The 12,480-nt window shown below is 37.9% G+C and overlaps 2 protein-coding genes across 3 annotated transcripts; one reads left to right on the forward strand and one right to left on the reverse strand.

The window, feature by feature from the left end:
* Nucleotides 1-1,662: 1,662 nt before the first annotated feature.
* Nucleotides 1,663-2,601, forward strand: LOC141790399 (fatty acid-binding protein, liver-type-like). Its single transcript, XM_074670239.1, has 4 exons — nucleotides 1,663-1,808; nucleotides 2,053-2,225; nucleotides 2,334-2,429; nucleotides 2,512-2,601. The coding sequence occupies exons 1-4, from the start codon at nucleotides 1,742-1,744 to the stop codon at nucleotides 2,560-2,562; spliced, it is 387 nt and encodes a 128-aa protein (XP_074526340.1). The 5' UTR covers nucleotides 1,663-1,741; the 3' UTR covers nucleotides 2,563-2,601.
* Nucleotides 2,602-3,473: 872 nt separating this feature from the next.
* On the reverse strand, nucleotides 3,474-10,464 carry smyd1b (SET and MYND domain containing 1b). 2 transcript variants are annotated; one of them, XM_074670235.1, is made up of 10 exons: nucleotides 10,329-10,464; nucleotides 9,017-9,193; nucleotides 8,704-8,917; nucleotides 7,580-7,710; nucleotides 7,370-7,408; nucleotides 6,319-6,514; nucleotides 5,092-5,184; nucleotides 4,803-4,966; nucleotides 4,547-4,715; nucleotides 3,474-3,768 (listed from the first exon to the last, which is right to left on the reverse strand). In XM_074670235.1, the coding sequence occupies exons 1-10, from the start codon at nucleotides 10,448-10,450 to the stop codon at nucleotides 3,604-3,606; spliced, it is 1,470 nt and encodes a 489-aa protein (XP_074526336.1). In that variant the 5' UTR covers nucleotides 10,451-10,464; the 3' UTR covers nucleotides 3,474-3,603. The 2 variants fall into 2 exon arrangements, with proteins under 2 accessions (XP_074526336.1, XP_074526337.1); XM_074670236.1 differs by lacking the exon at nucleotides 7,370-7,408.
* Nucleotides 10,465-12,480: the final 2,016 nt, after the last annotated feature.

The following is a 12,480-nucleotide window of genomic DNA, read 5'->3' on the forward strand; positions in this document are numbered from 1 at the left end:
CGTCACCCTATTAAAATAATGGCCTAAGTCATTTTTTGACGAAAATGAGTTTTTGGCTTAAATCATCTCTTGATAATGCAGGCCATCCCTGGTAAAATCCCTTAAAGCTTTAGCTAAAAGAATCATGCACTTTAACCCCCCTACAGGACTATTGCCCATGTCAAGAGGATGACTCAGGCCATTTTCTCTCTAGCCTGAGTCAAAATTATTGGATTATTCAGGATAAAATGTGTGACTTAGGCAATCTAACAAGCTTTCATGTTGGCAGCTCACTATCTCAAAGGCCAGGATATGATTTGTAGTAACTTACATGATTGTCACACAATGTTCCATGCATGTCAACAATCATCCACTGTAAGGGCCTTTTTTGATTGAAATGATTAATAAATATCATATTCTCTGTATTTGTTAACGTTTTTTGTGTTTTCCCCAAAACTTGAAAAAATGACTTAGGCCATTATTTTAATAGGGTGACGATAAAATACTATGACACTGACAGAAAGTCTTACTATACAATATGATATAATACTATACTATACACTACAACCATCACATGCCATATTATGCCATTCTAAACCACAACCACATACAAAATAGTGCAACAGAACATAATACAATACAACAAACAATGTCTTATACAATTTCTTGTGATAAATTATTCTAAAATAAAATTTAATTTCATGATGTAATACCATAATACATTACACCACATGGTATGATAAGAGTAAATGATTTAATATGATGCAATGTAGTGAACGTGATGTGACATGATGCAATACAGCACAGTATGAAACCAAACAATAACATACGATGCAACACAATACAGTACTTGACACTTTTTTTCTTTTTCTTTTTTTCTTCTTTTTTTTTTTTTTTTTACATAATATCGTGTATGATATGATACAGTCCAGTACAATGTGAAATAGTACAATTTGCTTGATATGAAACCATACCATGGCAAAGCACACAATGTGATACAACACAACTGAGATGTGATTTGATACAGCACAATACGATTTGGTGCAATGCAATGTGAAGCATTAAAGTGTAAAAAAGATGATATGATTTCCCCCTATCAGGAATTTGTTTTGGGCTTAAGTGCTTTATTTATCTGTTTCTGCAGATAAACGAATAAAAACAAAGAGAATCATCATCTGTTAAAGCATGTTTAACAGGGAAACACTTACAGCCAACACTGAAGACAAACGGGAAAAATAAAACATGGAGTGTCTGATAAAACTGTAATGAAAGCACATGAGGAAAAAGTAAAAGAGCTGTTTGCTGGAAAAACAGAAGAGTGAAAGGAGATGAGAGCGTGGACTGAAAGGGGAACTGAAAATGAAAAACCCAGGCTGAAGGAGGAAAAAGGAAGAGAGAAAGCTGCAAAGAGAAACCTGACTGCAGCATTATGTGTGATCAGCCTTTTTTGTGGATTCATGCACTGTCATCATACTTTGATCTCACTCAGAACCAGAAACACTTTCAGGATTATTACATACTTTTTCTACCCATGAAACACAACTGACTGATTCTGAGTACAGCCACGCCGGGGTTACCTAACCTCTTTATCTCTCGGTGTGTTCTCAACTGCAGGGCTGCTTCGTCTCGGAGCCTGACTGGAAGAAGTGGGCAGGGACTGCTTTAATTGGAGACACCTGGGGTTAATGATTGCAGGGCTGGAGTTAGAGAGTATAAAGCAAGCAGAGAGGCAGTGCCACCCTCACCTTCACTGTCTGTCATCATGTCTTTCGCTGGAAAATACCAGCTGGAGTCTCAGGAGAACTTTGAGCCTTTCATGAAGGCTATTGGTAAGATTTCAGCTTTCTTGCTTTTGTTGTTTATTTTATTTTTTTTATCTGCTGCTGTTTGTAAAAGAGAAATTTTACAAAGGGAACTCAAAGTGCTGATATTTTTTGGCTTTTCACTGATAAGAAATTGGAGAATGAGGTCTTTAGTGAACTGATTTCTTGAGAACTGTGAATTTTAAGTTGCCAACTTTCAATGAGTAATTTGCATAAAAAAAGCTGTTAAAATGTTCATCTTCTGCCTCAGGTCTCCCTGATGAACTCATCCAGAAAGGCAAAGACGTCAAGAGCGTCTCTGAGATCGAGGAGACTGGTGACAACTTCAAAGTGACGGTCACAACCGGCACCAAGGTCCTAGTCAACTCTTTCGTCATCGGACAGGAGGCCGACATTGAAACCATCACTGGGGAGAAGGTCAAGGTGAGTCAACGCTAAACTAAGAAACCAAACTGTTCCTTAACAATTTGTTTCTTAATCCTCTTGTGCAAATATCAGTCCTAATCTGTTGACCTTTGTCCCTTTCTGAAGGCAACTGTGAGGCGTGAAGGCAACAAGCTGAAGGTCACCCTCAAGGGGATTGAGTCAGTCACAGAACTGGTGGATGGTGGGAACACGATTGTCAATGTGAGTAGAAAGACACCCAACATCTCGGTGTGTTGTGTTAATTACTTTATACGTTTCTAATGAGATCTTTCTTCCTTCCCAGACTATGACTCTCGGGGGTATTGTGTACAAGAGGACAAGCAAACGCATTTAGATGCCTGCACTTGGGATAATAAAATGTTACAAAACTGCATCAATGGCTTTTTTTTTTTTTCCTAAAATGGTACTAAATGATGATCGAAAAGAAGATATAATTAGACTGTTCTAATCTCTCTAGCTTCAGGGAGTCTTGGTGAACTGATAACATGATAAAAAGGTAGCCCATCACAGAAGCTCACTGGGAGAGCAATTTGAACTACTTGAGTCTGCAACAGTAACCCGTTTAGTTTTTCATTTAAGACTTTTTCAACCCAATGCTTTTTAAAGGAAAATGAACTTTTTATTTTCTGTTTAATCTGGATGGACAGAATTGTGACCTGCTGAATCTATCGCCTGGGAAAATGAATGCAGGGACATCCATTGAGCAGCAGGGGGAGTCTTAACTTAAGAACCAAACTGGGGTGGCCTAACTTCACCCAGCAGCTGTGCACATCTCAGTTCATCCACAAATTAGCAGCTACAGACCAACATTTAAAGTGTAGGATTAGATTGCATGTAATCTGACTCTCAGACTTAATGTCTGCTGCATAGAGCTAGATATGTGTTTTTAATCAGAAAAACTTCTGATTTAACAAAATTCAAAGATGTCCAAAGGAAAATGCAACATACATTTGAATAAAAACTTAATGTACATATAAATTATGACCTGTACTGGGCATAAAGCCTGACAGCATTCTGTTTTGTTGTTTGGTAGTGAAACTCCCAGAATAAACTAGCACTATTAACAAGTTAAAATTTAATGTCTGTGAACCTGACTCTATTATTTAGGGCATGATGGGTGTGGCCAATGGAGAAGCGATTGCATTAAATCTGAAATCTATAATACTGACTTTTGTGAAACTTGGTCTCTAGATGCTCCTCCAACTTTGAGTATTGAAATGAGATTCTTGAGTTTGATGTGGGAACTTTTTAATGAAAATTGTAGCTACAAAAGTGAGCGAAACAGAAAATGATCATGTGACTAAAGGCTCACACACCAACACAAATCTGTTAAAGGTAAACAATTGGAGTCTTGCTGATTCAACTCGTGCTGAGATCACTTCTTCCGGTGGAACATGTTCTTGATTCCCTCCTCCATTGATCGCGGTTCATGCATCATGGTCATGGGTTTGTTCTTCAGAGCCGCCTCCCTCATACTGTGGTAAACGTACTCGTTCTGTTTGAACATCCTCAGCTCCATCTCTGTCTGCATACGCATCGCCTGGGGAAACATCACAAAGGAATATCATCAGTGTTTTCAAATGAAACTTGGAGAGTTTGAAGTTGGATTTCAGGTCACTTTTTTTCAGAATGAAGCATAAAAAATACTTTTCAGATTAAGATTTCATAAATACTGACAAAACTGTAATACACAGCCAGTTTATTCAGTTTCAAAATTTTATTTACAGTAAATATGACTTTTTTTTAAATATGTGCGTTTTCTGTTTCTAAAACTTTAAGCTTGCAACAACTAATTTATGCTGTTTTAAACCTGGATATAAACTCAGCAGTTGATAGAGTGAACTTGTGAGCAAACACCGAGCTGTTGACACATCAAGCAGAGCAATATCTCTAACCATTTACAGTTAATAAAAGTCTGCTGCTGTATATCTCTTATCTCTGCAATGGTTCTAAATTTATGACTCCCAAAGAAAATATTTGGAGATCATTTTATCTGTTGTATGTAGCCCCATGTTTACCTGCTTATGGATAGTCCGCATTTTGATCCTTGGTAGGTTGAGATTTGAAATTTTAAAAGCTCTTTTGCTTAAAACTGTTAGTAAAACAACAAACTAAACTCCTTACAAAGCTCTTTTAATGAAGAAATATTGCAAATTGGAGGTAAATGTGCAAATTTAGTATTGCAACATTTGATTGCAAAATCCCTGCTTGTTTGTTTTCTGTAAGTTTTTAGCTACAAGTTACATTTTAGCAGAGGCTTTAAAAAACATGTCCAGTTGTAGTTTTGTGTGCAGTTGTAAAGATTATTTGGCGTTTACCTCCAGGTCCTTTGTGATGGGATGCGTTGCTCCATGTGTGACCATGAGAATGGAGTACGCCTTGCAGACCATCCCGTGACCAACCTCAATCTCCCCGGCCTGCCAGTGAGTCACTCCTGCTCTCATGGCGGCCATACCCAAAGCAGCATTGTTTGGGTGGTACAGTTTCCTGACAGGAGAAAAGTTTCATTTGTCTAACTATTCTTACATATCTTTGTTTTTAAATGAACGTCCAGCTCAGCATCTCTGTACTCACATGTATCCATCCACCATTTTGCGGGCGTAATCTGCAGCATCGTCGAAGTACTGCAGGTAAGATTGCACCTCACTTAGTGTGCTCCAAATCCTCAGCAGGTAGATGTGAGTGTCAGCCAAAATGGGCTCTGTTTTCTGTATGCAGTCCTTGCAGATTTTTACCACCTGAAGACCAAACAAAAACAAGGAATGGCAACAAAAAATTTATCAACAGGTATGGGCAGAGTTTGAGTAAGAAAAAGGAAAAATTGAATGTTGACACTTGGTGAATGTTATCTGTAATTTGATACCTCATGGTAGTCACCCTTTAATCGAGCCTGATCCATCTTATCCAGCATTTGAAAGCAATAATCTGTTGCCTCTTTCACCTCTTCTTCTGAGGGCTGAAAAAGAAGAAGGGAAGCAGAGGCAGAAAGTAATAAATGTCTTTGTTTTATCACTTTTGAAGTATTGACATACTGATAATGAAAGTCTAAATTTGTATTTCTGTAGACTTTGTTTTCAAATTCTGTTTGAAAAAGGTGAATTGTTGCTATTCTTCAGCCCATCTGATGGGGCGCTGAGTTGGATTTGGTGATATCTAGTGGTGATGTTGGAAATTGCAACCAACTGCATTTTTTTGTTTTCTTTTTTAAGTGGAGATCACAAGCTACCAAACACATTTAATGAATATAACGGTCATTTTCTGTCAAAAGGTCCGAAGAAATCTTGTTTGTGTCTCACTTTTCTCCCAAAAGGCCTTCTGAAAAGATACAAGACTTATATATTGTCCTAGGAAAGATTTTTTTGAATATACTTCTTAAAATGTGTCCTAGACAATGATTTGTTTTATTTTACCAAACTCAAACCTGACATTTTATAAACGTTAGGCTGATATGCCAGATTTTATGACAGCCAGAGATCAACTCTCCCGACAATTTTACTTCTAATGACCTTTGACGTTCGTTATTTATAACTTTGACCCACGCCTACAATCTGCTCTATCAGACACACACACATACAAAGCAGTAACCTTTGCCTTGAAGTAGGTGCAGCGCCTCATGTATCAAAGATTAAGATATCAAGTCACACAGTTCAAGGCCGTAACTTTTTACTCTGTCCTCTATGGTTTTACACCTCTAAGAGTAATAAATAGTGAATATTAAACAGTTTGATGTTAGATATTAAATATTGAATGTCACATCAGATAAAATGCACATGGTTATGGTCCTGGTAAAAAGAAAAAAGTTAGTGTAAACTTGATGAAATGTATTATAGTGCATTTTTGCTAAATCACTGATGATACAATGCATGTGTGAATGATGGCACATACGCAGAGTTATGGGCCTGAATCCACTGGGAGTTATCTTTTACTTTAAATAGTCCCAGCAGCTCTGCTCCTCATGTTCTCTGTCTGTCCTTATCACTCACGTTGTCAGGACTAAAAGTAGTGACAGGGCCGGCTCTTTGTTGCCTTGTGTGGTGTAAACCCATAATCCTGCTTCATGAACCACACCATCAGAACAACAGACACAAACCTTGACTCCGTCCACCTCTTTTCCAGCCATCTTCAGGTCATCTTTGGTTCGGTTCTTGCAATGCTCACACGTGCAGTCGAAGAAGTACTGTGTTTTCAGCAGTCTCTGTCTCTCCTCTGACAAATTTAGGTAGTCCACGTAGGAGACTGTCAGCTCCTCACCCTCTGCGATTTTACCCAGGGAACGCAGCTCAATCCTAAAGAGAAGAAATCAGTTAAACAAGAACAGGAATATACTCGTTTTGTGCTGATGGTAAAACCGTGTTCCATTGTCAGCTCAGTCGAATCAGGTCAAGGATTCAAGGAGTGAACATAGATGAATGTCAGTGAAATTATTTCACAGTCAGCCAATTTTTATCTAACCACTTCTGTAAATATATATGTAAATATATATGTATGTGTTCAATATAGAACAGAAAAACATGATTTTCAACATTTAAAAAAAAAAATTCTGTTGTGTAAATTTGAATTTCTCTTCAAACTTGAGCAAATTTCTTACCATCAAGAGAGCGAATATTAAACAAAATTCTATTAGAGAGGCTTGCATATGAAATAATTATAGGTGTTATTGTTGCAAAAGTGGAGTTTTAACATATTTTTTAGTGTGAGTGTGTGTTGTTAAAGGTGAACAAAGGTTTTTTTTATGTGCACAGCAATCTGTGATGTCATGATGGACCGAAAACACACAAAGTGACAAAACCAACAGCACATGAGTGAAACTTTGTGTGGACGTGACAAACAGGTAGACAAAATGAAGGTTAAAAATGAGTTACCTACGACTGAAAACAAACCAAAGCCAGTGTTTTTGTTACTATGAAAAAAAGCTGAATAAATGTTAAAGCACTCATGTTGATGTGGAAACGGCGTCACATCAAGTCTACAGAGCAGAATACGCCACACTAGTGACTTATTTTCTACAGCAGATGGATGGATGGGATGGACAATAACAGTCATAAAGCTGTTATTGATGTGATGGTAATGGGTTTTAATTCATAGTCTGAATGCTACTCTAAGAAATAACCGTTAAGAAGGCTCAGAGTGAGGTAACGCACCTCCGTTGAGAATGAAACATAGTATTCACAGCCGATTGACTGAAAGACAAACAGGAAGCAGTTTTATACAAAATGCAACCTGACACACACGTTCACACACAACAGCATATAAACACACGTCTGAAACCACCGACCATTTTATTGTTTAAATCAAGTTCGATTTCTTTCTAGTTATACATGTGTGCTCTTTCCACAAGGTATTTTACTTACTTGCCGTGGTTGAGGATCACAGTGCAGTTTGGCCAGCAGTCATGATTCACAAGACACAAATTTGGGAAAAGACCAACTCCTACTGCCTGAAGGCCCCTCTGGTCGCTCACGCTAAACCCATTACAGTTAACCTGGAAGAAAAAGAGCAAATATATATCAGCTTTCTTATTTGCAGCTAGGTCTTCCCTCATTTCTTAATGGAGTATAAAAAAACATGAAGCAACATGAAACTGATTCATTGAGCCACAAATAGACCTGAAGAAAATTTACAGAGTTTGTGTTGTTTTTCTGTTTTTGTTCTCTTTTATCATCATTTTGCAACAATTTTTTCCTCTTAAACTAATCTTTTTTTTAAACTTCTCTTTCATTGAGTTGCTCTAAACTCTAGAGGTATGTAAAACTTCTCTGATCACAAAGGGTAAAAGCATATTGAGAACCACTTATTATCCAATTGAAGGATTAAGTTTTGATTTTTTTTCCCAATTATGCATGAAGATTTTTAAGTGCCTTCCTCTTCTTAAGTATTGTATAACATATGTTCTGATGTATTTTGGGCAAGTTTCGATATCTATCAGAAGGGATTGGTACTGAGTAACCTACCATGTTTAGGTACCTAAACCCATCCTTGTGACTGTGAGGGACTGGATGAGTAGGCAATTTTCCAAGCCGGACATGTACTTAGCATTGCAAGTTTAATATATATTGAAGAAAATACATGTTAAATTAAAGAAATTTGAGATTTAATTATTATTAAATTTTTATTATATTGATATTTTTTATCACAAAAAGCACCAGAAATAGTACCGTGAAGATTGCCAGGTACCGGGAATCAGTACCGTATCATTTCAAATGTGGAAGGTACCCATCCCTATGTTTCATGATCCCCAAGTTTTCACTAAACCTTTACATTTTAAGTCATAAAGTCTTCTGTTTTATATTGTCCCATGCCTGGTCATGTCTTTGGTAACATGATTTTAGTTACAAAATGTATGAATATCTGCCCTTACTTGTTGCATTGTGACCCCCCCCCCCTTTACTCTTTCTCTTCATCATGAAAACACAAACATTTAAAAGCTTGTCGGATGATTGGGGAAAAAAAAAAAAAATACAGCTGATAAACCCACCACGCCAAAAAGATGTGAGATGTCATCAATTGTGTGCTGCTTGCTGCTTCGAGGCCAATAGTCCAGGAAGTTGTGGATGTCCACTTTGAACTCTTTCAGATCATCCTCCTGCATGTCATTGATATGGTCCTCCAGCTCATCTAGTGTGGTCAGCTGCATGTCAGACATAATGCTCCCCTCCTTGTCAAGGCGCCACATGATGCGAGCCACCAAACTGACCACAAAAAAAGAACAATGAGGAATCACATCGGGGGAAAATCAGGCCTGTTTTCTCAAGACATTTGTAATGTCTGTTTCAATTTTCTTCACCTACCGGATGTTCTCATTGGGTACTTTGCGGTAAGCTTTGATGGATGAACATTCAAGCTTGTGTTCGGCCCAGCCGGCTCTCTGGCAGGTTCGGTCACAGTAATGAGCAAACTTGCACTGGCCGCACCTCTGTAGCTTGTCCTGTCTGCGGAAACAGCTGTGGCAAATACGCTCTGCTAAACTGCAGAACAAGAGGGAAAAAAACAAGTTCAAAAGATGTTATCAAGGTGAAAAATGCAATCTTCTCTTTTTTAGTTTTGACATTAACTATGGCTTTAGCTTTGTCTTTTGTGTTAACCATCTTTTATCTCCTGAGAGTGAAAATTCAACTATATCAAAGTATTTTTTATGTACAATGTACAGGAAATATGAGCATGAATGAAAATCAAAGACATAAAGAGACAAAGCTTTTTTTAAAAAAAAAATCTTACTAGGCTACCAAAGTAGGAAAAAAAAATCGGATTTTATTCACCCTTTTCTCAGGGCAGCTATTTTCCTTTGTTGATAGAAATAAATGTGACACTGGTGGACTATATTTATCTATATATGACACACGCTGTTTAGCTCTTTAGGTATTTCCAGCTGCGCCACCACAGCTAGCATTCACATTCAGCTATCTCAGCTAACTTCACCGTTGGTTAAGTGACAACACTGCTTGGAGGAGATTCCCTTTTCTAATACAACAAGTTACTAGTGGTTTGTTAGTTATCAACTAGTATAGCTAATGTTACTACAAGCTAACAGTATAGTTAGCTCAGAATTCCTTTTTCCGTCAAATCAGGTTACTAGCTCAAATGTTGTTAGCATTCAGCTGTCCAAGCTAGTATTACTGTAATCCAAGTAACAGCTTGCGTTGAATTTCCTCCTCAGTTATCTCAGGTTACTTTATAAAATACTATGTTAGCAACTGAGTGGTTGACTGCAAACATTAGCAGTTGTGTAATGGTTGTTAATGCCGTGTCAAAACTATTTAAGCCCCAGAGTTTTTTTGTTTTCAGTCTTCACTGCCTTGTCACTGTCAGTTCACTCTAGAGGTAACTGTAACACATCATGCAATGCCCCATGGGAAACCTGAAACAAAGCAGCACAGCCTCAACACAGCATTTGAGTTGCCCCACTATTAATGTGACATCACATGAAAATGGCCACATAGTGAAAAAGAGTTAATGTCCTTTAAAACCAAATTTTAACATGTTATACACAGATTCTACATTCAAGAAATGATCATCTGGATCATCTACAGACACGCCTGTGATTTTGAATCCAAGCACATGTCACACCATTGACATACAAAACTTTCACTGTAAGTACTGTACCTGTCAAACACAACAGCAGAGATACTTGGCTCAGAAAAGATGACATCCCCAGCCCAAAACTCCTTGGTAGCTTTCAGACCTCTACCCTTTCCAGGTGAGTCGAATATTGCCACGTTCTCCATGTTTCAGAGGCTACACTGAGAAGCTGGTGAGGGCTGAATCAGTGGTGAACAGGGACAGGAGTGATTCAGTCACTGAGAAGCTAAATACAGAGTTAGGGTACTTGAGGAACTTGCAGACCAATCCGTGCCCTTTGTGTTCTTCAATGACAACTGCACATTCCACAACCGAGGTACTAAAATAGCCCTCCACCTCTTGAACTGTACCAAGGGACATGAATAATGGGGTTAGTGGTGACTTCTCTGATAGTCCCCAGAGAAATCAAATGTCGAAGGAGAAAAGAACCATCAAGAAAACCTGCATGCTTGTTTGGAAGATATACCACTGAAGCTTGGTTTAACTGTCTCTTACTTTCTGCGTATTCAAAATTTTGGAAACACGTTTTGATCTTTCTCCTTCTAACTAGTAGAAGACCCCCCACCCCCAATGTTGAATTGGTAGGGGCCTGGTCCCTGAGGGTTATTTTTGGCCCTCAGTTGCTGCTGTCTGTCATGAGTTGGTTGTGACGTCGGACAGCTGCGAGATGTTAGACAGATCTCCCTGCCTCCACCTTGTTCTGGTGCTTTCTCTTACCTTCTGGCTCTTCCTCTCTGTCTGGGATTGCACAAGTTCTGGCGTAACAGCAAATCATTGATATCAGTTACAAAAAAAGTTGTTGGGGGACCTACTATAGAGTCCTCGAAAATGTAGTTTAGTCCACACAGTTTGATGAACATGTTTGGGTTTCTACAATGAACTACAGATGAGGACACTGCACACACATGTAACTTAAACTGTAATATTTGATTCATATCTACAACTTTATTTGAATGGGAGGTTTCTGTTGAGTCAGTGATTGGTTGAAGGTTAATGTGACAATTTGGGGTCTTTGGTTGAACAGAAGGTAAAATTTTGTGGTATTCTGTAATGTGTGTGTGTGTGTGTGTGTGTGTGTGTGTGTGTGTGTGTGTGTGTGTGTGTGTGTGTGTTTAATCAATGTGTTTCAACCACGTTTGCAGTGGGATCACAGCTGCTGAAGTCCCTGTACTTTCTGCAGTCTACTGCCCCCCAATGGGTGGTGAAGCAAATTTCACCCAGTTTTTGGAGATTTTTCAGTAAACTACCAAAACACTCTGGAAAAACACCCTTAAAGTACTCTTAGCAAGTTTGACACTCTATGACATGAATACCTTGAAATGGGCTCTACTGTAAACATGTGTTATTATTATTATTATTATTATTATTATTATTATTATTATTATTATTATTATTATTATTAAAGAATTAAATATTTACATAGTTTGAACCACAGTTGTTAATTTTAAAAAGCGGTTGAAGTTGTTCTTAAAGGCGTGCAAGGTGCTAATTAGTGTTGTCAATGCTCAAACAGTCAGCAATTCCTGCCAAGTCTCAAAAACAGATATGATCATGTCTCCACTCAGGTGTTATGAAAAATATGATTTTTGGGGGGGCTTATTTTTCATTGAAAACATAGTAGTTCTGAAATCTTGCACCTTGTTTCCACTTATATACAAGTTTTGTGTTTGTAGATTTGTAAATATACAGATGAAGCCTGTAATGTCCAACAGTAGGACGTGCATGTTGTTTTAGGATTCAAAGAAACAGCCTGTAGCGGGCAGCCAGTTAGCTAGCAACCTGTAGCGATAGCACACTGCAATATAGTAAATTCCCCATGTAAACATTTTCAGGCAAATTCAGGACCAAAATATAAGGTTTTGCCGGTAGATTGGATACCATGGAAGTAATTAATACATTTCTAGAGGCCATCAAATATGTTAATGTAAACGAAGTATTTAGCTTGTCTGGCTTATCTAATTTATACAATCCAAGTAAAACTCTGTTTATAACCTATTTTCATACAACTTATGCTAAATAATGAGCATGACCCATGAGTCACATGATGGATATGAAAGGTTAAAAGTGACAAAAAGAAAATCATCACACTACTTTTCAGCTCCTTTTAGCTCCAGGTTAGTTCACTTGCACTTCTTGCAAACTGGCACTTCTTAGGCATTTCACCAACACAAAGAAA

The sequence above is a fragment of the Halichoeres trimaculatus genome, unplaced genomic scaffold (genome assembly GCF_033239565.1).
Source record: "Halichoeres trimaculatus isolate MK-OKI-2021-1 unplaced genomic scaffold, fHalTri1.1 fHalTri1_scaffold_5, whole genome shotgun sequence".
NCBI lineage: Eukaryota > Metazoa > Chordata > Actinopteri > Labriformes > Labridae > Halichoeres > Halichoeres trimaculatus.